Source organism: Armigeres subalbatus, chromosome 1 (assembly GCF_024139115.2).
Source record: "Armigeres subalbatus isolate Guangzhou_Male chromosome 1, GZ_Asu_2, whole genome shotgun sequence".
Lineage (NCBI taxonomy): Eukaryota > Metazoa > Arthropoda > Insecta > Diptera > Culicidae > Armigeres > Armigeres subalbatus.
Genome location: NC_085139.1, coordinates 236,871,091 through 236,897,057, shown reverse-complemented (window position 1 = coordinate 236,897,057; position 25,967 = coordinate 236,871,091). Strand labels below are relative to the sequence as shown.

The 25,967-nt window shown below is 42.0% G+C and overlaps 1 protein-coding gene across 1 annotated transcript in view; it reads right to left on the bottom strand.

Annotated features, from left to right (window-relative positions):
• Positions 1–2,651: 2,651 nt before the first annotated feature.
• The window catches only part of LOC134211945 (uncharacterized), an 88,769-nt gene continuing 65,453 nt past the window's right edge, over positions 2,652–25,967 (bottom strand). The window contains exons 4-6 of the mRNA XM_062689359.1: positions 6,808–6,941; positions 6,471–6,726; positions 2,652–5,948 (exon numbers count right to left, since the gene is read on the bottom strand). Coding sequence (XP_062545343.1) covers positions 5,845–5,948; positions 6,471–6,726; positions 6,808–6,941 — 494 coding nt within the window. The 3' untranslated portion in view covers positions 2,652–5,844. The remainder of the gene's footprint in view (positions 5,949–6,470; positions 6,727–6,807; positions 6,942–25,967) is intronic.

Sequence of the window (25,967 nt, the reverse complement as noted above, 5' to 3'; positions counted from 1 at the left end):
TTGGCGAGATTTGCAAAATGAAATTAAAAAACGTTTCGCTATTCTGAGAAATACCAACTTTGAGAATAATGTCTCGAAGTTGGATCCCAGTTCGAAACCCTTTTGGAAATTAACAAAAATTCTTAAAAAACCTCAAAAGCCAATTCCAGCGCTTAAAGAGGACATAAAATTTTATTAACAAATGGCGAAAAGGCTCAAAAACTTGCTCAGCAGTTCGAGAGTGCCCATAATTTTAGTCTAGGTCTCACTAGTCCAATTGAGGATCAGGTTACACGGAGCTTCGAAGACATTCTCAATCAAGATAATGTTTTTGACCCTTCGTTGGGAACCAATTTGGATGAAGTGATATCTATTACTAGAAAATTTAAAAATATGAAAGCCCCGGGTGATGATGGTATTTTCTACATACTTATCAAAAAACTTCCTGAGAGCTCTTTATCCTTTTTGGTTAATTTATTTAACAAATGTTTTCAATTGGCATACTTTCCAGATAAATGGAAAAACGCCAAAGTTGTTCCAATTTTGAAGCCGGACAAAATCCAGCTGAGGCTTCTAGTTATCCTCAATCAGTTTGCTTTCTTCAATAAGCAAACTGTTTGAAAAGATTATTTTAAATAGAATGATGGTTCATATTAATGACAATGCTATTTTGTCTGATAAGCAATTTGGTTTTCGCCATGGGCATTCAACAACTCATCAGTTATTAAGAGTTACGAACTTAATTCGGCTCAACAAATCTGAAGGATATTCGACTGGAGTTGCTCTTCTTGATATAGAGAAAGCATTTGACAGTGTTTGGCATGAAGGTTTGATTGTAAAATTGATGAATTTTAATTTTCCTCTGTACATTATTAAACTGATCCAAAATTATTTATTAGATCGCTCACTGCAGGTAAACTATCAGAATTCTAAATCTGATAGATTACCTGTAAGGGCTGGTGTCCCCCAAGGCAGCATACTGGGGCCCATTTTGTATAACATTTTACTTCTGACTTACCTGATTTACCACCAGGGTGTCAAAATCTTTGTTTGCAGATGACACAGGTCTCTCAGCCAAAGGGCGTAGCCTTCGTGTCATTTGTAGTAGATTGCAAAAAGTTTGGATATTTTCTCCACTTACTTGCAAAATGGAAAATTTCCTGAATGCTTCCAAAACTCAGCTTATAATTTTCCCACATAAGCCGAGAGCTTCTTATTTGAAACCTTCTAGCAGACATATTGTCACTATGAATGGGGTTCCAATTAATTGGTCTAGCGAAGCTAAATATTTAGGACTTCTGCTAGATCAAAATTAACTTTTAAAAATCACATTGAAGGCCTTCAAGCCAAATGTAACAAATATATTAAGTGCCTATATCCACTTATAAACAGAAAATCAAAACTTTGTCTTAAGAACAAACTTTTGATTTACAAACAAATTTTAGACCTGCCATGTTGTATGCTGTGCCAATATGGGCTAGTTGCTGCAATACCAGAAAGAAGGCACTCCATAGGATTCAAAATAAAATTTTGAAAATGATTCTGAAGTTGCCTCCGTGGTATAGTACCAATGAACTTCATAGAATTTCTAATATTGAGACATTGCAACAAATGTCCAACAAAATAATTTCAATTTTAGACAAAAATCGTTGCAATCTTCTATTGCAACGATTAACTCCTTGTACCCTTAGTATAAAATAGGTTAAGTTTAGTTTAAGTTGAAAACATTGTAATTCCTACATGGTTCAATTCAACCAGAGGAAAAATTCTAACTGCCAGAGGCAATTGAAATGTATTAATAATAACTAAAAAGCGTAACATAGCAAATAAGGATGATAGTGTTAAGAAAACACGGAACACCTAGTCTAAGAGATGAATGCATGTATTAGATAATTAGCAAATAAAATTAGTAAAAAAAAAAAAAAAAAAATATCTTCCCTCGCATCAAGGTCACTCATTACGGAATGCGAGTTTCAAAGTGCTCGCGTTTTCGAGGGCACACTACTCGATACGGAAGCAACGCTTCTTCTTCTTATTAGCATTACATCCCCACACTGGGACAGAGCCGCCTCGCAGCTTAGTGTTCATTAAGCTCTTCCACAGTTATTAACTGCGAGGTTTCTAAGCCAGGTTACCATTTTTGCATTCGTACATCATGAGGCTAACACGATGATACTTTTATGCCCAGGGAAGTCGAGACAATCTCCAATCCGAAAATTGCCTAGACCGGCAAAGGGAATCGAACCCAGCCACCCTCAGCATGGTCTTGCTTTGTAGCCGCGCGTCTTACCGCACGGCTAAGGAGGCCCCGGAAGCAACGCACAACTGTCATATTCATTATTTCACGCATACTGCGACGCAGCAAAGCTAAACCAACAAAAATGACAGTTGTGCGCCGCCTCCGTATCGAGTGGTGTGCCCCCGACAACGCGAGCACTTTGAAACTTGGATTCCGTGAGGAGTCGCAAGTGGTACTCTATCAAATAACAGTAACTGACGCCGCCAGTGGTCAGACTTCACTGCAAGATAAAAGCAAAGAAAAAAAATCCACTTTGCTGTTTATATTGAATGCATTTTCAGACGAAAAAATGATTGACTTAGTTTTGGCCACGTTCTTACGCTGCGTATACCTATATGCGACGTTCTGACACCTGTATAAGTTATTGACGGAACACGGCCTTCCGGAAATAAGCTGTACGATTGATCGCAGATGTAGTTCCCGAGAGAATCTGATAAGAGTTTAAATTTTAAACACTTTGAACCAGTGAATTTGAGAATAATTTGTCATAACTTCCCATAGAAAAAAAACTGGACTTCAGCGTCCCTTTAAGGCCTGGCGCCCCTAGCGGGTGCAACACGGCCAACCACAAGCTACGACGCTGCCTGTTAGTAACATATGCTAATATAATTTGGATATGATCTAACTGGTCGAGTAATCCCAAAGATTTGCGTCCTATCTCGAAACCTTCAGCACCCTTTAACTTCGCACTACTTTCTTTTCATTTCTCACTCCCTGTATCCTACTTCTCGCAGTGAAATGTTAATGTGAAAAATGAGGAGTGAGGAAAAACAAATAAGTAACGAGAAGTTAGGCGATTACATCTCTTTTCTAACTTCTTAAAGTGAGAAGTGACTATTGAGAAGTGAAACTTCTCACTTCTTATTTCCGATTTCTTACATTATATTTCTCACTTCTTACAGTGGCAAGTAAGATATGTGAAGAGAAAAGTGAGACGTTTCACTTTTCAGTTTCCATTTCTCTCTTACCATCTTTATTCTCACAGTGAAAAGTGAGAAGTGTGAGGTGAAATACACCGACTGAGAAGTGAGAAATGAGACATCTTATTTCTCACTCTTATTCCTCACTTCTTGTGAGCGAAACGGACTTGGTAATCATACGACTACTGCTTCTGCCTCATAGCAGGTGGTCGTGGGTTCAATCCCAGGTCCGTTCCATTCTCTTACTTTGCAACTTTCTCTATATTTCTCATGTTCTGGCAATCGCGTTAACAGGATATGGACTTCCATACCGTTTAGAATTCTATTCTATACCATCAACTTGACTATTCTGGCAGTAACTGCTAGAATTGGAAATAAACGAAAAAGCTCGTTTGCTACATCCAATTAGAAATTCCATCAGTTGCTTTCTTCTATCTTATTACATTGGCAGCTCGTAAACCAAGACGAACCTCTCCCTCTCGAATCTAACCCAAAAATTCCAATAAATTCCGTATGAACTCGTGGCAAGTTCAAAGGTATATTCGGCTTGCAGTGGGCGAGTGGTTGCATTATCATTTTCTCCCCATTCCCTACATTGACTTGCATTCAGACGTGGCAGGCGCCAGTGTGACCTAACAAATGAGTTCACCAGTACTTGTACATTGAAGATGAGTGCTAGTCCCAAGCAAAAATCTTTTGGCTCTCTATGCAAGAACAGCTGATTCGGCCATAATTGAGTAGCAACTACGGGCAGTCAATCAGGCTCAAGCTCAAGCTTATTCCTCACTTCTCGCGAGCATTTCAATGCAAAATTGTTTCCCACTTCCAGAGAAAATTCTGCGTTTCATTTCATTTATTTAGTTATTCCATCTGAATACCTATTGCCATTTTATCTAAGCTTCCAGTTTCTTTTATACTTCCTTGATAAGTTCTTCCAACTTTCTGCGGAGTTTTTTTATATTTTCCACTGAATTTTTTTTTTATAATTTTTTCTTAATTTCCGTTTTTTAAATCTCTATTCTTTTAATTTTTGTTATTTTTTTTAATTTCCATTTTTAAAATTTTAATTTTTTTTAATTTGTGGGTTCATTTTTGGAAACTTTTACGTCAAACTCTTCTGAATCTGTAAGAAAAATTCTCCCAAATTTACATGAGAAATTTCGCTAGAGTTTTAGTGTAAAGCTATTCAATTCTTTTTCGAATCCATTCGAGAAAGATTTCAGTGAAAATTATTCTAAATTTCCTTCATGTTCATATTTTTTTTGGATAACGCAAGGAAATTCTTCGGAATTTCAATATTTCTTAGTCCTCATAAAACTCATCAGAATGTTCACGAGAAATGCTTGAAGCACGAAGCTTCTCCATTTTTTTCATTTCAACGCAACAGATAATTGTGTAACACAAAGGAAATTCCCCAAAATTATTCGACCAGTCTTATCGCGAGCATCTGCCTCCAGCTGGCTGCTCGCGCTTTTGCTGACAGAGAGTTTGACTTTGATTTGCAATTGTTTAACTTTCACGCTTTTTCTCGTCTCCGGACCCGGTTGTTTCACCTCTTTACCGCTTCCCCGCGACTCTAAATCCCCATCCAGGCAATGCCTGTCTGTCTCTGTTGCTGACGTTTCTTTTTCTAGAACGGACTCTTTTTTTTTGTCTCTTCGACTTGCCTCATTTCCTCTCGCCCGTCCACCCCCTCTGCTCTGTATAAATATGCGCTGTTAACTAAACGTTACAAAAATATTTATAAAAACTATCTAACTTTTCTCCTATCGTTCGTATCTCACCCAACCTTACGACCTTTTGCTTCATGCTTCGCGTCCGTTCGCTTTATTTCTCCCGCTCTCATCGCTTTCGCCTTAACACTAAATAGGATTAGTTTATCTTAATCTTACGCCGAAAAAATAAAGGAACAACACGAGATAAAAGGAGAAACGAGGGGCTATTCTATAACTAGAGTAACATGTGAGTGAGTGCTGTTGCTGCTGGCTGGTGCCTCTTTGGATGCTGGCCAATCCGCCGAGCTTCGTTTTTCAAGTTTTTTTTTGTTCTTCATAGCTATTTACAAGATTCGCTCGACTGACTGTTGGCGTGCTTGCTTCGGCAGCTGCTGTACAAGTTTATGTTATTTTTTGTTTTTTGTTTTGTGAGTGCGCGGAGTGAGAGTGTGTGTGGTGAAAATTGCAATTCCCCCCATCTCTCCCACCATCATCATCATCGGAACGCGTCTCCACTGTGAGTGCTTTTGATAGTAACGATACAATAGTGAACGAATTTCAAGTACGTTTTCTCCTTATTCCACCACCACACTATACATTATGAGGGATCAACAGAAATTGCTTCTAAAAAATTAACAACTAGAGTTTTTCCGATATTTTTCTTTGCTTTCTCTTTGCTATCTCGCATCTGACTTTGTCGTTTGCTCTAAGGAGGTCACTATCACGCTTCTTTCTGTGTGTACTTGATTTTTCAGATTTGGCTTCCTAACTTGGTGTTGGCATGGCTTTGTGCCTTTTCTATTCAGTGGCTTTCGGCTTGCTGGCTGTTGTTCGTTTCGAACGTGCTCTCCTAATGAGCAACCCTTGCCGACCACCCGCCGTCATTTGCCACTTCATATGACTATCGTTTTTGGTTAAGAGGTTGGCTTTTTTACAGAGATAGTGAAATTTTCGCAAGAAGTGATAGGATTAGAAGGGCTACATACTTCAGATGATGCTTCGAGTGCAGCTGTGACTCGTGGTGCAGGGAGTGGGCTGTGGAAAGAGATAACATTTATTTTAATTCGTAGTGCACACAAAAATGTTCTTTGTCGAATCAATTTTAAGGAAAAACGACTAAAACATGATCTAAATTTAGATCGTTGAGTCTTATTTATTCGCCATTTTATTTCTGTTGTGGGCCAGAGATTATGTGAACACATTAGTGGAAGACAGCTAGAAAATCATCAGAGCGAACTGTTTCAGTAGTGCCTTTCAAGAATAGGTGGATTTTAGCAAACCACATATCCCATAAGAATACACGATTTGAACCGATTATCGATACAAACATGGTCAGTTTTTTGCGAAACTAATCAAATAATTGTATCTACACATCGACGCACATTACAGAATCTCATTCACAATAAGTCGAAATGGAAAAAGTAACTGAACTCGTTGCTCGTGACCCTTTAGCTGTTTCCTTTTTCCCGTCCCAGCAAACAACCCATTAATCAGATCACCAGATAGCAGCAATACCAGTTCCAGGTGAAGGCATCCACCCATCCGGAAAACACTCACCTCCGTTGCGCCAGTTGATGAGCTTCTGGTTACGCAGCTCATCCGTCATCGGGATGTAGACCACCTGAGTGGTTTCCCGCGTGCCCTGCGGGAACGCATCGATCCGTGCCAAGCATTTGAGCACCAGCTTGCCCTTGATTTTGCCGAGCCGGGCCTCGTCGATGTGGAACCGTATCTCCAGCGTCCGGTAGCGCAGGATGAAGCCATCGTTCTCGATGGTGGTTTCCTGCTGCGGTTGCAGGTAGTCCGATGGGACCTGTTCAAGTGGAGAGATGGAATGGAATTATCCGACGCGGGGGGTCGAACGACCAGTGCGTGCGATGGGGGCGCTACTTACAATTCGATCGTTGATGAACCAATAGAGGCGAGCCGGCGGGCTGGACATGTCCGAGGAACAGTTCGCCACCACAAAATCGCCCAAGGCGTAGTTGTGCTGCAAACCGTTGATGATGGGGTCATACTGGGGTAGAACTGCGAATGAAACGAACGAAAGGTTGGAAAAAATAGTCAATTAGCTTGTCTCGGTTGGGTGGGATTCGGTTCGTTGGGGTTGGAAATGGATGCGCATACACGGACAGTATTTGATATTCTAGTTTAAACTGCCTTCTGGATTAAAACTTGTGATGTATGTATTCATTAAAATTAAATTGGTTTATTTATCTTCTCTATATATAAAAATTAGTTTTCATTTCCTATGAGGCAATATAACTCACGAACTAATGGGCCGATTTGCAAGATTCCCTCGCTAATCCATTCGTCGTAAGATCAGCTATGTTGAAATATCGACGGTTTCGTGCAATACAGGCACACCTCAAAATCTGAAAAATTACGTAAACAACGTTTTGAATTTTTAACTAAAAAAAAGGAAACTTGTATTGTATATGTTTGCGATTATTTCGAATTTCACGAATCTTTCTGCATGTTTTGATACAAATAGATAGGGTTTGAGTGTTTCAGCAAGAAAACTTGAAAAAATTGACAAATTCATGGATTTATATAATGTTTTTGGAAAATCAGCAAATTTTGAAGTACACGTAACTTTCTATGCATTGTGGAACCATTTGCATTTTCCTTTCTATGCCATCAAAATGTCAAAAACTAACATATCCTAATTGAACCAGTATTGCACGAAACAGTCGATTTGCAAAAAATTTACAATTTTGAAAGGGAAAGTTTTTTTTTTGTCTTTATTAGGTCAGCCCTAGGCTGGCTCGTCTCCGAAGGAAAGTTAAAAAATATTCAAAATACAATATGAGTTGGGAGAAAACCGAATGCGATCGAAAAAAATGATTCAGAATGTGGTGAGCAATTGACAGATGCAATGCAAAAATATACAACCAAAGCAAGGTCGGGTACGTTCAACTAGTTATTAATAAATTAAAGTTAAAAGTATGTTTGCTCACATTGTTTAATTGGGTATGTTTCGGAGATAGCAAGATTCTTGCATATTCTTTTAAATGTTCCTATCTTAATATTAATAATAACATTGCCAAGTAAAACGAGTATTTATGCGCCTCGGTCTCTCGATTATTTGATGTACTCCCGATTTGCTCCCGAGATTTTGTTTGTCTTTGGTTCGTTTATTTTCAATTTGGACGTTCGAAAGCTGAAAGAACCGGAAAACCACCCAACTCGGTCAGGCCGCAGACCCAGGAGTTAAGGCCATTTCCTTCCCATCGCTTGTTTTCCTTCGGAAGGTTACGAATTGTGTGAAGGAGGCGCATGGTATATGGTAGTTTGTTTTCGCATGTAAAATCATGGCCTAGAAAATCACCTTCGGTAGCAATAGTGTGATAATGAAGACCGTAGGGTTTAAAAAAAACCTGTACGTTGTGGAAGAAGTGCCAGTGCATAGTGATTTTTTTTCCAGTGACTATTGTAGCCAAGCCAATTCGTCATCCAATAAACTTCTTTTCGTTATTTAAAACAAGCGTTGGACAGTTGAAAATAAGTTGCGTGTTCACGCGAAACGAACACTGAATGATATTTTTGACGTTAGACATCCCAGACAACCAGAATGCATGCATAATAAAATTGTTTTTCTGTTATGCGATGCTTATGCGCACAAATTGCATCGCATACCAGTCGCGAAAACCCTTTTTAAGTACAAAAGTGGAGGCGATATAGGGGTAATGACGGCTTTGGCAGGTTTTGTTCTATTATTGGCAGGGGGTTTTTATCGACCGAATTTTATGAAATTTGGCCACAATATTCTTTGCATATCAAAGAATATTGTGGCCAAATCTCATAAAATTCGGTCGACAAAAACCCCCTGCCAATAATAGAACAAAACCTGCCAAAGCCGTCTGTTCCCCTATGTGTATTTCTTATCCAACGCTGCACGGTAGTGTATGCGATGTGCACGATTTTTAAGCGAGTTTCTTCGATATACATTGCGATGTAGTTTGTGATCACAAACTCGGTGTGACAGAAGATCCGATTTAATTTGAGTTTGTTTGCAGGAATATGCGATGTCAACAAATGAACCTGGAATGAACTCGCCTACTGTGCGCATCCCAATACGATTTTGATGAAACTTGGATTGGTAAACGATTTTAATCGTGAATTCTTATGCGATTTGTGGTTGCTGGGATCAGTAGTGGAAATACTCGCTTCACGAGTAAGAAAAGAGTGTAATTGGGCCTACCAAAAATGCCACACTCGCGCGAACCTACTGCCTGCATTTTTCTGGCGCTTGCTTTGTTCGCGAGTACGGACAGAGCAAATACAAAAAGCAGGGCAGTGTTTTGTTCGGGAGTCAAAATCACGGTCGCGAGTATTTGTGATTACTTCGAATACAATGGATAAATTTGACTTGACATAAACACAATAACAATAAACAATTGTGTTCTTGCTCGAACATCAGTGAGAAACATGCTCCGATGTTGTTTTATGACTGTAATGGCAAATGGCAAATTAATATCCGAATGACTCGCGAAGCTTCACGAACATTTTTCAAGGTTCGTTTTTTTGTTTTCTCTGCGAGTAGTAGGTAGGCAAGAAAAAGGCAAAACAAATGTTCGCGAGTCTTTTGCAGTGCCTACTTCTCGTTTTGTGAGTAAGGTTCGCAGATTTCCACCACTGGCTGGGATGGGCCGAAAACCTCACTAATAAAGATAATAACAATAACGTTAGACATCGTCTAACCCGAAGGTGACAAATCAGAATCTAAAATGTGTGACCGTCACAAAATCACGTAAAGTTTTGAGCGTTAATAACGCCTTTTTCTTTCGATGGAGTTTGGAAATTTATATATCATTCGATTATGAAACTCTCCAGCAATTTGTTAATTTCGGTGAAACTTTCAATTATTTACTATAAACTATTGAAAATTTCAATTATTGTCATATTCAGTAAAAATTTCAGATCCAACTAATTCCGTTCATGCATTCCCAACACGGGCATCAGAATGATGTAAATTACGTGCCGTTTGGCCCACTTCTTCATTTTCGCTGGAGATAAAAAGACCCGTATTTCTCGCACGCACTTCTGTTCGAGAATACAGAGAGAGCGAATAGAACGATGACATCGGTAGCGATCCCAGCATCAGCAGCAGCAGCACTCCAGCGGAATTTCCTCGCATGTTTATGGATCAGGTTTTGTTTTCAGTTAGTGGTTGGATAGCGTCAATAGCAGCAGAGTGAATTTTTTCTCTCTTTTTTTTGTGGGCTCAAGGGCTGACGATCCCTCCCCAGGCCATCTACGAGTTGTGGGGCTTGCCTAGGATGTGGTGGGGTTTGACAGTGGGCCCTGTTAAACCTCTATAAAAAGCTGCATGTATCCGCAAGTAGGCCCCACCAAAGCGACCGTGTGCCGCGCACAAGCCCAAGTCCTGGTGTTAGGTGGGACGCTAAACAGCCCTGACACGACGGCCCTCCGACGAGACAGGAGGTTTGCGCAGGCCCGTAATCATTACGAACAATATAAGAGATAATGCGACTCGATATAATCGGCAAAGACCTAGGCGACGAATAAAGGATCACGATTGGAAGCTTGGAACATGGAACTGCAAGTCGCTAGGTTTCGCAGGTTGCGACAGGATGATCTACAATGAATTGCATCCCCACAACTTCGACGTCGTGGCGCTGCAGGAGATTTGCTGGACAGGACAGAAAGTGTGGAAAAGCGGGCATCGAGCGGCTACCTTCTACAAAAGCTGTGGCACCACCAACGAGCTGGGAACCGGCCTCATAGTGCTAGGTAAGATGCGCCAACGCGTGATTGGGTGGCAGCCAATCAACGCAAGGATGTGCAAGCTGAGGATTAAAGGCCGTTTCTTCAACTATAACATCATCAACGTGCACTGCCCACACGAAGGGAGACCCGACGACGAGAAAGAAGCGTTCTACGCACAGCTGGAGCAGACATACGATGGATGCCTACTGCGGGACGTCAAAATTGTCATCGGTGACATGAACGCACAGGTAGGAAGGGAGAAAATGTATAGACCGGTCATCGGACCGGATAGTCTGCACACCGTATCCGCGCAATGGTAGTCCGAAGCACCTTCTTTCCCCGCAAAAATATCCACAAGGCCACATGGAGATCACCTAACCAAGAAACGGAACACCAAATCGACCACGTTCTAATCAACGGTAAATTCTTCTCCGACATCACGAACGTACGCACTTACCGCAGTGCGTATATTGAATCCGACCACTACCTCGTTGCAGTATGCCTACGCTCAAAACTCTTAACTCTTGACGGTGTACAACACGCGTCGAAGTCGGACGCCGCGGCTTAACATTGGGCGGGTACAAGACGGTAGACTAGCGTACGTCGACCAATAATACGCGCAGCAGCTGGAAGTGGCACTCCCAACGGAAGAGCATCTAGGCGCAGCGTCTCTTGAAGATGGCTGGATAGATATTCGATCCGCCATTGGTAGCACCGCAACCGCTGCATTTGGCACGATGCCTCCGGATCAGATAAACGGTTGGTATGAGGCGAATGTGAGCAGTTAGTAGAAGAGAAGAATGCAGCATGGGCAAGATTGCTGCAACACCGCACGAGGGCGAACGAGGCACGACATAAACGGGCGCGGAACAGACAAAACTCGATTTTCCGGAGGAAAAAGCGTCAGCAGGAAGATCGAGACCGTGAAGAGACGGAGCAACTGTACCGCGCTAATAACACACGAAAGTTCTATGAGAAGTTAAACCGTTCACGTAAGGGCCACTTGCCACAGCCTGATATGTGTAAAGACATAAACGGGAACCATCTTACGAACGAGCGAGAGGTGATCCAAAGGTGGCGGCAGCACTACGAAGAACACCTGAATGGCGATGTGGCAGACGAAGATGACAGTATGGTGATGGACCTGGGAGAACGCGCGCAGGACATAATTCTACTGGCTCCGGATCTCCAAGAAATCTAGGAGGAGATTGGCCGGCTGAAAAACAACAAAGCCCCTGGGGTTGACAACAAAGCCCCAACTACCAGGAGAGCTATTTAAACACGGTGGTGAGGCACTGGCTAGAGCGCTGCACTGGGTCATTACCAAGATTTGGGAGGAGGAAGTTTTGCCGCGGGAGTGGATGGAAGGTGTCGTGTGTCCCATCTACAAAAAGGGCGATAAGCTGGATTGTAGCAACTACCGCGCAATCACATTGCTGAACGCCGCCTACAAGGTACTCTCCCAAATTTTATGCCGTCGACTAACAGCTGGAGTTCGTGGGGCAGTACCAGGCGGGTTTTATGGGCGAACGCTCCACCACGGACCAGGTGTTCGCCATTCGCCAAGTACTGCAGAAATGCCGCGAATACAACGTGCCCACACATCATCTATTCATCGACTTTAAAGCCGCATATGATACAATCGATCGGGACCAGCTATGGCAGCTAATGCACGAAAACGGAGTTCCGGATAAACTGACACGGTTGATCAAAGCGACGATGGATCAGGTGATGTGCGTAGTTCGAGTTCCAGGGGCATTCTCGAGTCCCTTCGAAACGCGCAGAGGGTTACGGCAAGGTGATGGTCTTTCGTGTCTGCTATTCAACATCGCGTTGGAAGGGGTAATACAAAGGGCAGGGATTAACACGAGTGGTACAATTTTCAATAAGTCCGTCCAGCTATTTGGCTTCACCGACGACATAGACATTATGGCACGTAACTTTGAGAAGATGGAGGAAGCCTGAATCAGACTGAAGAGGGAAGCCAAGCGGATCGGACTAGTCATCAGACGAAGACGAAGTACATGATAGGAAGAGGTTCAAGAGAAGACAATGTGAGCCACCCACCGCGAGTTGGCATCGGTGGTGACGAAATCGAGGTGGTAGAAGAATTTGTGTACTTGGGCTCACTGGTGACTGCCGAAAATTACATCAGCAGAGAAATTCGGAGGCGCATAGTGGCTGGAAATCGTACGTACTTTGGACTCCGTAAGACGCTCCGATCGAATAAAGTTCGCCGCCGTACCAAACTGACTATCTACAAAACGCTTATAAGACCGGTAGTTCTCTACGGACACGAGACCTGGACGATGCTCGTGGAGGACCAACGCGCACTTGGAGTTTTCGAAAGGAAAGTGCTGCGTACCATCCATGGTGGGGTGCAGATGGCAGACGGTACGTGGAGGGGGCGAATGGACCACGAGTTGCATCAGCTGTTGGGAGAACCATCATCGTTCACACCGCGAAAATCGGACGACGGCGGTGGGCCGGGCACGTAGCCAGAATGTCGGACAATAACCCGGTGAAAATGGTTCTCGACAACGATCCGACGGGCACAAGAAGGCGAGGTGCGCAGCGGGCAAGGTGGATCGATCAGGTGGAAGATGACTTGCGGACCCTCCGTAGACTGCGTGGCTGGCGGCGTGTAGCCATGGACCGAGCCGAATGGAGAAGACTCTTATATACTGCACAGGCCACTTCGGCCTTAGTCTGAATAAATAATAATAGATGTCACAAGCGGTCCGAAAGGCCCTTCTGCCGAAATTATGTGATAATCGGGTGTGGCCGGTGCGGAGGCGGGAGATTACTTGCTGGTCCTTGAGACTAGGCATGTCGTTCCAGGGTTCCGTGGATCCCTTGACCTTCCGCAATTGCGTAGTTCTGGAAGCAGCCCATTGGTTTTCCAATGCTGGCTGACGATCTTTTTAATCCAGGCTTCAACGTCACTCAAGGGAACCGATGTTGTGAAACGCCGACCTTGGTGGCTGGCACCAGCCAGAATGTCCGCAGTGACGTTGCCTGGCACTCCGCAGTGCTCGGGAATCCAGGCGAAGGTTGTCCAATACAAATCCAATACAAATCCAATCCAAATCCAATCCAAATCCAATCCAAATCCAATCCAAATCCAATCCAAATCCAAATCCAATCCAAATCCAATCCAACACCAATCCAAACCAATCCAAACCAATCCAAATCAATCCAAACCAATCCAAATCAATCCAAATCAATCCAAATCAATCCAAATCAATCCAAATCAATCCAAACCAATCCAAACCAATCCAAACCAATCCAAATCAATCCAAATCAATCAAACCAATCCAAATCAATCCAAACCAATCCAAACCAATCCAAATCAATCAAATCAAACCAATCCAAATCAATCCAAACCAATCCAAACCAATCAAACCAATCCAAATCCAATCCACATCCAAATCCAATCCAAATCCAATCCAAATCCAATCCAAATCCAAATCCAAATCCAATCCAAATCCAATCCAAATCCAATCCAAATCCAATCCAAATCCAATCCAAATCCAAATCCAATTCAAATCCAATCCAAATTCATTTCAAATCCAATTCAAATCCAATTAAAATCCAATCCAAATCCAATCCAAATCCAATCCAAATCCAAATTCAATCCCCCTTTTTCTTCTGATAATAAGGAACTTTTGACAATTTTCGAGAGCCTTTTCCATTTCCTACTGGTTTCACAGATACTCCAGACTATACAGATTCCTCAACGAACGCGGGACGTTTAATTAGATGCCTGGAAATGCGGGACAAGTGGGCTGAATCCGGGACTCTCCCGCATAATCCGGGAACTGATAGGTGTGCATTAATAAGTGAGAAGTTAGTACTGGGAACTGAAAAATGAGAACTGAGTTATTCTAAGTTGAGAGTTGTTATAGTTGCAAACTAGGAGAAGGAAGTGAGTAGTACGAAAAACAGAAGCAAGAGGTGAACAGTGAGCGATGATAATGGGGAAGTGTGAAGCAAGATGTTGGGAAGTGAGAAGAGTGAGTTGTGAGATATGAGACAGAAAGACAAAGGAAGACGAAGTAGGAAAAAATTAACATGAAAAAAGAAGCAGCACATGTCACTTCTAACTTATCCCATCTCTTATGTTATTTCTCACTTCTCACTTCTCGGTCCTCACTTCTCACCTCTCATTATCACTTTTCATTTCTGACTGCTCATTTCTCACTTATCATTTCTCACTTCTAGCATCTCACTTCTTGCTTCTCATTTCCCATTCCTCACATCTCACTTCTTACACAGAGAAACAGACGTCTCACTCAACATATATTTCATTTATTTTTTGAAGGTAGTCAATCGGCCATCGATGACGCTTCCATCGAATTTGATTGCGTTTGACGTTTGCACACTACCGCCATCTGGTTGCCGCTTGTCCACTCACAGTGCATTTAGCATTGCGCGATAATGTTTCCGTGACGATGATTTTGATTGCATTTTGTTCAAAGTGAGACGTCTGTTTCTCTGTGCCTCTCACTTCTCACTTCTTACTTTTCAGAAAGAAGTTGGAAGCAATAAGGATTAATTTCACAATATTCAATTCTCACATCCTACTTCACACTTGTCACATCTCACTTCTCATTTCTCACTTGTCACTCCTTGGACCTCACTTCTCATTTCTCATTTTTTACATCTCATTTCTCACTTCTAACTTATTATTTCTCAGTTTTCACTTCTCTATTCTCACATCTCGGCTCTCGCTTTCCACTGCTTATATCTCACTTCTCACTTCTCACTTGTCTCTTTTCACTAGTCATTACTCACGTCTCACTTCTCATTTTCGCTTCTAACTTTTTACTTCCTTCTTCTTACTTCTTACTTAACACTTCTCACCTCTCAGTTTTCACTTCCTACTTTTCCCTTTTCAATTTACATTTCGCACTTGTTACTTTTCACTCATATTACTACTCACTTCTCATTACTCAGTTTTCACAATTCGCAAAGACACAATTTTGACTTTAATAACACAGAAATTTTGAACAAATCGAAAACCATGAGAGCATGTTCATTGCGGTGACATTCCACATAAAGCTGATGGGAAATGATATGACGGTAAACCTGCAACGAGAACGCGGTGGTATAGACTCGGCCTACAACGCACTAGTGTGCAGAATACGATAGTTGAGCAGACGAACGTCCACTCGGCAGACACGATTACGCACATGATGCAAAACACACATGAGAGTTAGAGTCGATAGTATTAGATTGAATAAGGTGGATTGAACATTAAACTACACTGGTGGTAATCGATCTTTTTTTTTCAGAAATAAAATTATAATCAACTATAAATCATGAATATTTTTTCGCAGATCTGATGATGATTATCAACAAACAAAAAATTAAGAAAAATTAAAAAATAATAATAATATAGAAACTCTCTTTAGTTGGTGCCGCATTTCACGTGGCTACATCCGTGTAGCACATTTCGATCAGATTTGGTTGCAGCAACTTGATTGTGTATGAAAAAATTGTAACATTCAACATGTGTGCTACTCGGATAGTTCTGCAATCTCTCTACTGCTGATGGTCGACTGGAAGCCGCTTCACTCAAATTCTAGGACATGCATACAATTCCTTTCATCGGCACATCAGACGAGAAATCCGCTAAAACTCTTTACCTTCACTACTGTGCTCAATTTTGTTGTACAGTGAACCCACCCTAACTAGATGTTCTGGAACTCAATATTTTCCCTTACACGATGAAATTCAAAGTCCTTTGAATTTAGCATACTGCGTTCTCTCGATATCTCCCATACTCGATATTCCCGAAGTAATTTTTCAATGCTTTTTCACCTCGCTAACTCGATGTTATCAGAAAGGGTTCACATGCACGATATAAATGGTGTCGAGCCATTAGGTCGACTTCCGTTTGACCGAATGCCATTTAGCCGAATAGTTGAAAATTAACATAGACTTAGCATCCATCGCATCTCACTTCTCACAACTCATTTCTCAATTCTCACATTCCATTACTCACTTCTCATTTGTTACTACATACATCTCACTACTAAGTGCTCACTTCCATTTCTCAGTTCTCAGTTCACACTTCTCACTACTCACTACTTCTAACATCTCACTTCGCCGCTCTCACTTTTCACTGTTCATTTCGAACATCTCACTGCTTTTAATAAAGAAAAAAAATTAACTATTTGGTCAAACAGCATTCGGCCAAATGCCGTTCGCCCAAATGACCCTTTCGGTAAAAAATCACCCTTTCGGCCAAATGGCATTCGGTCAAACTATACTTCTACATGCTATGAAAAGTACCTCCCTCAGCCGTGCGGTAAGACGCGCGGCTATAAAACAAGACCATGCTGAGGGTGGCTGGGTTCGATTCCCGGTGCCGGTCTAGGCAATTTTCGGATTAGAAATTGTAACGACTTCCCTGGGCATAAAAGTATCATCGTGTTATCCTCATGATATACGAATGCACAAAATGGTAACTTGGCTTAGAAACCTCGCAGTTAATAACTGTGGAAGTGCTTAATGAACACTAAGCTGCGAGGCGGCTCTGCCCCAGTGTGGGGATGTTATGCCAATAAGAAGAAGATGAAAAGTATTTGATTTTTCGTTTTCGCAAAACTCATATGTTGCATTTATAGTTCTCGATCACTTAAATCGACTGGTTAAACGGCGTTTGTTGTTTTATTGGGACAATTTCGAGATTATTTGGTCATAAAGTATGAAGGGGATCACCGCTAAAGGCGTTGAAGTTGCTTGCATGTTTGCATGTTCAGATAAGTTAAAATACTAAGTTATTACGATATCTGAATGTATCCAAGAGTGTTTTTAGGCAAAAATGGGCCTCAAAGAGAACGATAGGTAGGGATCTCGAAAACTGTTCAGCAGCATAAAAGCATATGGAGACGCATGGTACATTTGTTTGATGATTCATCTTGTGACTAAACTTTGCAGGCAAATTTTATCTCATCCTTTTTATCAGGTTCCCCTTACCAGGTTCCTGGGCGTCTTTCAAGCGATTTCCACAATTCTTTCACGGTTGTCTTATCCACCTCATCTAGTTTCCTGTAGTTTGCTAGCTTGTTATTATTCTAGGGATCCTATTTTTTGCTAAATTATTTGTAGTAGCGATGCTGTCATTTAAAATGTAGAAAACTTTGATTAACCAAATTCAATATGAGTAAATTTTACCGATTAAGAAGAACTTCGAAACAGAAGGCAACCCAGCTGCAAGCCCCTAAAGTCCTTGCGTCAAATGAGAAGCAAAGGCATACGACAAAATCTTGACAACCCTGCGTGCAGTGCTCTATATCCACTCCTCATCAGCTGGGTCCATGCCCCACTCTAGACCGCAACTATAGCTACGCCTATGTCGGTGAGTTGACGTTGGGTAATTTTCCTCTCAGCTACCGCTAACAATGTAACGACCTTCAATGTCTACAAATTTGAAAAAATGCAATAAAAGGCCGATTTTGGTGTTTGTAATCTAATATTCTCATAATTAAATATCTATTGACCATTTGTATGAAATAATTCAGACAAGCCTCCGTAAAATAGACTGTTCGAAATATGTATGTTCGGAAATTAAATCAAAATGGTATTTTTTATCGAAAGTATATCCATTTCCATTGAATCCATTTCCGGACTCCCAGGGCACAAAAAACCCAAAACTGATTAGATTGAAAAGTCCTACAATATTTGTGTCTCTCAATCGCTCTCATCGTCGGCAACATTCGAATGCAAATAAAATAGAATATGTTATAACTACGTTACTAACTCCCACCCAAACTTTGGCAGATAGCAAGCCTCAGTGACTAGTAATTGATTACCATCAATTATCAATAGAAAGCTCATATAGATACATAATGAATGAAAGTGGAAAAACATCTTTGGAAATGAATCAATTCCAAATGCTCTTTTCCAATTTGTTCGAAACAGCGCTTCCACTCCATAGCAAAAACCTTCTCCCATCAGCGCTCCAAACACCGATACCGGCTCGAACATGTTCCGAGAAGGCAACATGAGAGACCGAGGGCAAAACTTTTCACGAAAGTTATGAAAGAGCAAAGTTGGCTCGGTGAATTCAGCTGTGTCTAATTAATCTTTTCAGATTTTCCTAATGAGCGAGTGCTTTGGGAGGGCGGGCACGGCCACCACCACACCGCCCGCAAGAGATGGTGGGTGTGGTTGGTCGAGTAGTGATGGATCCCATCCACGGACGCGCGCCGCTGATGAAATGTAAATTGACCTACTTGAGGTTCGAGTTTTGATTAAGGTAAGAGGCGCAACGGCTCTCCGGACAACTTTCGATTAATTACCGATAGCACCTGGGGCTCTTTGGAATTGAGTTCTGTACTAGCGCGGATGAACTTGTCTCATTTTTCGAGCATAATATTTCTGAAAAGAAGCTTGTTACTCTTAGTGAAGATAATAAACCCTTGATAAAGTTTAATTTTTCAAGAGCATCGCCAACAGAATAAGTTTTCGACGACTTGAGCGTGGAGAGTTCGGAAAACTGTTCAGGCTCCAGTGTAAGATATGGAAATAGTACAACGTCATGGAAGCAGGTTGATCGGCATAACACCGTTTAGGATGACGTACAGTCAGTCTCAAAATTGAGCGTACAGCATGGATTAGATGAATATATTCGAAAATTCCAAAGGAAATCTAATTGTTGGCTCGGTTATTTTTAATGCATTTCAATATTCATCTCTTCCTTCAATGTATGCGTACATAAAATGGTTGAAAATTTTTCTCCAAAGTTCACTTGTTTGAAAATAATCTCAGGTGAAAAAATTGAGCGTACAGCGAATGTTTTCCTATAAAATTCCTTATTATAAAAGCGATTAATATAATTTAATGTTATTTTTGCATGGCTACATTTCTAATAATAAATATCCGCTACTTAAACATTAAATGTTTTGAAATTAAACCATATTTTAGTCAAAATGGCGAAAAAGTAAGATGTATAAACAATGCTATTTAACAATTCAATGCTGCTGGGCAAAATAGATGCCCTAAGATATGGATTTCACCGGCATCGTGTTTTATATATGATAGATAATCGAAATCGAGCGAGACATACAATAAATTTGGGAAAATTCAGTCGGTAAATGGTGAAAACAGATGTAAACATACAGAGAAAACGACAAATGTTGGGAATGGCATAATTCAAATTAGGTATAACTTTATTTAAAAGTCGATGTATAGGTAGCTTATAAGCTCAGGACACTCATTAATAATAATATTAAAGAAAAACTAAACACGATTTAATGGCGTTTGAACAATCTTTTGACGTAGGATTACGTCCGTCCGGAACATAGGGGGTCGTTCTGCAGATTCAAATCTGAGACCGTCGCGAAAAGTGGTCAGGAAGTATGGGCTAATAACTCAGCCGTTTTTCAACCGATTTTAAAGATTTTGGTGTTAATCGATCGACGAACTCTTTAAGATTTTGCTCAACTATCGAAAAAATGCATTCAAGGTGCTAAACTATTGAAAAATTGAATTTTACTAGGCACTGAAAAATCGGTAAACCAACCAATCGCAAGCACAGACATCAAAATCGTGCAACTTACGGGCTCGACTCCAATCCTCAGTTCAATTAAATTTTCTCGGAGAGCGGGCACAACAAAATATTTGGACTATCGTTTAGTTACTGTTAGTGGCGCATTTTGGAAAGAAAATCGGTTTTTCTCAGGACCAAAATTTTATGAGAAGAAAGAGTTGATTGCAAAAATGGCATCGATTACGGTCCCCGGATACCAGTGGTGCCACTGAAAATGTTTTCTTAATAGTGGCTATTTAGCAGAAAAGTGAAATTTTTACGCAAGGTACGGACTATCGTTTGTTTGCTATAGACCTATGCAGAAGTTCATCAAATTCACTCACCCGATGGAGTTTGACATTTGAGCGAGTCGTCCACGCGAACAAAAGTTCATTTTGCGTTCATTATGCGACCCGCTCAAACGTCATAATTTCTTGGGGGAGTTCATTTTGCGTTAGTCTATGAATGATTAGAAAGGCGCATTGTGCATTCACTAGGAGCTGACCCTGACTGGTGACGACCTTGGAACCCTCCAAAACGGTGGGCTTGGCCAGCTCATCACGCACGAAGATGTCGTTTTCGAGGCTGTTTATAATGCTCGACGTCTTCGATGAGACGCCCTTGAAGATGTATCTCTGAGCCTTGTTGCCGCCGCTCGTAGCAATTATCGTTGCTGCCACCGCCCGCAGCAATCATCATTGCTGTTGCCTTCTCCGCAGCCTTTCCACCGCCGGTGAAGTCTGGTTGGCGCTGCGAAGCAATTGTCCTGCCGATTTTCCGAGAAAACCAGACTTCGGCTGGTCAGAATAGTAGTAGTAGTAAAATTCTTCTTTATTTAAACATTTTTTGTTCTACAATTATTTTTAAACATGTACAGTGCTCGGCCGGCGGCCCTCCAACTTGAATTTTAATTATTATTATTATTATTATGTTTATGTTGTTAGGGGTCGTACACTAATTACGTAAGCACTTATGGGGGGAGGGGGGTCTGCCATTTTCTTACGCTCCATATAAATAAAAAAATAATTTGTATAGGAAAAATCTTATATGGGGGGAGGGGGTGTTGAAAAACCCCGAAAAAATGCTTACGTAATTAGTGTACGGTCCCTTACTTAATTTTTAAAATATAATACGGCCTTCAGGAGGCGCTAGTGTGTACACTAATGTTTACAATAAAAATTTGATAACCTAGAATGGAGCTAGCGCCCTAATTGGAGCCTGATCCGAATGCAAGCAACGGACCCTAAACTTTTCTTTACACTCACCAAAGCGTTCATGTAAGGTTTTTATTCCGGCCAGACGGTGGACCTCGGATGTTCTTGTCCAGGGAGGGGTGTTGAGGATCTTCCTAAGGAATTTGTTTTGGACTCGTTGAAGTTTGAGGTGGTGTGTTTTAGCGCAGCTCTCCCAGACCGGCATCCAGGCTTCGTTGGAGTTTTGCCACTAGCGCTCTGATCACTCTACCGTTGTAGACGATGGAGGTGTCATCTGCGAACAGAGACAGAATGCCGCCTTCTGGAGGTTCTGGCATGTCGGAGGTGAACAGATTGAAAAGCAGGGGCCCGAGGATACTGCCCTGGGGGACGCCTGCGACGGTGTTGTGCGCATTGGAACTCGCTCCGCTGATTGAGCCCCGGAATGTCCTTGCCGCCAGGTAATTGTTGCTTATTTTCACCGGGTAGCTGGGAAGATTATAGCGTTGTAGTTTGTACACCAAGCCATCATGCCATACATTGTCAAACGCCTTCTCGACATCGAGTAAGGCCGTGATGGAGGGTTTTGAGACAAACTTGTTTCGTCTGAGGACGTAACTCGAGTGGGGTAACTCGAGTGAGGTAACTCGAATCAGTTAGTGTACGGTTGACCGACCGCGTCGGAAACCAAACTGTTCCTCGAGCAAGATGTTGACATTTTCGGCAGACTCAAGTAACCGGTGATGAATAGCTTTTTCGAATAGCTTGGATAATCCTGAGAGAAGGTTGATGGGACGATAACTTTCGGGGGAGGAAGAATCGTTCCCAGGCATCCGGATGGGGATGACTTTCGCTGACTTCCAGGACGATGGGAAGTAGCTGAGTCGAAGACACTGATTAAAGATCAGCGAGAGGTGCTCAAAGAACGGAGCACTCATGTGTTTGAGCTCGAGATTCAGGATGCTGTCGAAGCCTGGGACCTTCATGTTCTTCGATGGTTTAATATAGGCCATCAATTCGCCAACTGAGATCTCCAAATCCTCCGAGAAGTCGTTGGGAATCAAATGGATGTTGTAAGCATGCTCGTTGACGGCTGCTTCGCGTGGACTGCCGATGTTCTGCTCAAGATTGTGTGAGCTGACGAATTGACGACCTATTTCAGCGACCTTCTCTGCAGGAGTTATCAAGTGATCCGAACTGATAGGCGACCGGCTGCGAGACGTGACCGGTCATGTTGGTTATGTATAGGTCGAGGGTTGCGTGGACACCGGACCGACTCAGCCGAGTGGGGGAATTCGGGCTCAAGATCGTGTAGTGGCCTTTCTCCATGTCGTTGCTCCGTTTAGATTGCTGCGACTTTTGCCCCAGGCTTGATATTTGGCATTCAGGTACTGCCCTTGTCTCCGCGTTAGCTTGACGATGTCAGATTCTTCTGGCGGGCAGTTTGATTCTCCGGCTGCCGACGGAATCCAGGAGGAGGAAGTGGGGGGCATTCGCTGGAGGATGGAGCTGGTGGTGCTGGGGCTTGAACCGATGCTGCTGTTGCGACCAATCGCTTGTGGGGCTGCAACGGTGAAAGTACTGGTACCGATCGTCGGGGAGACGTGGTAGCAGGAAGGTTCACCTCGTCGATTACCGGAACATGGTTCCTTTTCGGATTGGCTTCGGTGGATGTTTTCCGTCGGATTTCCAGGAACTCCGCGCGTTTCGGACAGCCTTTCGTAGTGGCCCGATGTTTTTCGCCACATGTTAACAGAAGAGAGTTGATTCAATATGAATTTTCTTCGAAAGAACAGAAAATTCAATAACAATGGGAATAGATAGAAGGTGAGGAAGAAGACCAAATGCAAGTTTATAAGTGGATGGTGGAAAATGTAAACAGCAAATGGTGGCGTACATATTTGCACGGCCTCTTATGGGAGCTTGTTCGAATGTAGCAGTGAAAGTTTTTTCGTCATACACGAATGCCACGCACACAAAATATGGATTTCCATACCTTAGTATCTATTTTCATTGAAGGTTGCGGCAGAAAAGTTATTCGCTGCGATAGCTTCTGCAGCCATTTATTACCAGGAAGTGAAGTTTTCTTACAATATTTAGTCATTTGTTTGTTATTAATGTTTGGAAAGGCGCATTATAAAAATAAATCTGACCTAGTTTGTCAGGATCGCCACGACAAACTCGGGAAAGGGGCAAAAAGTTTTTATTTAGAAATTTCAATTAGCAAGGAATGAATAATTTTCAAAATTCTAGTATTCTGATGTCATTTTCAATTCAGTCAATCCACTCGAAATCAGATTATTTTTCAGATGTCCTGGTGTTTGCCAAAATGATTTATTTTTATTGAAGTGAATTTCCAATCACGGGGAAGGGTCATTTGGACGAAAGTCATTCGTCCCAAAGCCATTTGGCCGAATGCCACTCGGCCGAATGTTGTTTGGCTGAATATACCATTTGTCCGAACAGTCCATTAGGCTGAAAGTCTTTTGGCAGAAAGGGTCATTTGGCCGAAAGTCATTTGGCAGAATGAGTCATCAACACATTATGCCGTTTTATGGTTCATTATGCCGAAAATCATTTGGCCGAAAGGGTCGTTTGGCCGAATGGGTCGTTTAGCCGAATGGATCGTTTGGCCGAATGGGTCGTTTGGCCGTAAGGGTCTTTTGGCCGAATGGGTCGTTTGGCCGAATGGGTCGTTTGGACGAATGTGTCATTTGGCCGAAATTTCTCTTCACACTGTAAAAAGTGAGAAGCGCGAAATGAGTAATGAGACGTCGCACTACCAACTTCGCAGACAACTCACTTTTCACTCCTCATTTATCACTTCTCGCTGTCAAAAGTGAGAAACACAAGGTGAAAAGTGAGACTTCTAACTACACACGTCGCGCTTTTACCTTTTTACAGTGAGAAGAGAAAAATGAAGAAAGAGAAGTAAGACGTCTCACTTCCCACTAAACTTTTCTCATTTCTCACTTCTCATTGCGAAAAGTGAGTAGTGAGACGTCTCACCACTCATTTTTCACAGTGAGAAGCGAGAAATGAGGAGTGAGAAGTGAGACGTCTCACTACTCATTCCTCATCTCTCGCTTCTCTCACGTCTCACTACTCACTTTGTGCTTCTCACTTTTGGCAGCGAGAAGTGATAAATGAGGAGTGAGAAGTGAGACGTCTCACTTCTAACTCCCTATTTATCACTTCTCGCTGTTAAAAGTGAGAAGCGCAAAGTGAGTAGTGAGACATCTCACTATTCATTTCGCGCTTCTCACTTTTTACAATTAGAAAACAAAAATGAAGAGTGAGAAGTAAGACGTCTCTCTTTTCATTGCTAATTCTCACTTTTCATATGAACTATTCAGCTAAATGTCCTATTCGGCCAAATGATCTTTTCGGCCAAACGACCCTTTCGATCAAATTACCCTTTCGGCCGAATTACTCTTTTGGCGAAATGATCCTTTCGGCCAAATGACCCTTTCGGCCTAATGACCTTTTCGGCCAAACGACTCTTTCGGCCAAACGACCCTTTCGGCCTAATGACCTTTTCGGCCAAACGACTCTTTCGGCCAAACGACCCTTCCGGCCTAATGACCTTTTCGGCCAAACGACCCTTTCGGCCAAACGACCCATTCGGCCAAATGCCCCATTCGGCCAAACGTTCGGTCAAACGACCTTTTCGGCCAAACGACTCTTTCGGCCAAACGACCCTTTCGGCCAAATGGCCCTTTCGGCCAAACGACCCATTCGGCCAAACGATCATTTCGGTCAAACGACCTTTTCGGCCAAATGACCCATTCGGCCAAACGACCCTTTCGGCCAAATGACTTTCGGCCAGATGGGTTTCGGCCTAATGGTCTGTTCGGCCTAGTGGCATTCGGCCAAATGGCTTTCGGCCGAATGGGTTTCAACCAAAGGACCCTTCCTCCAATCACAAACGTCAAAAAACGAAAGTCGGAAAATTTCAGACTTTTTTTTATATTTCTTTATGGAAATTTTTATATTTTTTCATTGCTCTTTATTGTTTTTTGTGGTAAAAAATATTTTGTGGAAAATTTTGTAATTGTCCATTCACAAAGTACGTCCACCTCTATGGGGGAGGGAAGTTCAGTGCAGCATGACGATTCATACAAAAATGTTGTCAAATGTCAAGTCGAGTCAAGCACGAGACACTGAAGACGGCCTTACTGTTGAGGTCGAGATACGTATCTGTCAAGATACAATTAAGTGGTGGAATTCAATGGGATTGTACAAACTCGTATTATGACAAGTGAAAAATGTTATTGTTAATATTGATGTTAATATCTTCTTTCTTATATATAAAAATGAAATGCAAATTCAGCAGAAACATTCGTTATAGTTTCCGACGGGTTTATATGATATTTCGTGATGGGAAAATTACGAGTAAAGTTGAGCAAACCGTGAATAACTAAAATTGTGATTCCTATTCAAACTTTGCATGGGCAGTTCGGAATGCACATTCTCGCCTACTATGCAGGACAACGTCTGCCGGGTCAACTAGTTGTTATATGTATATATCTATCTATATAAAAATGAAATGGTCTGTGTTCGTATCCGCATAACTCGAAAACGGCT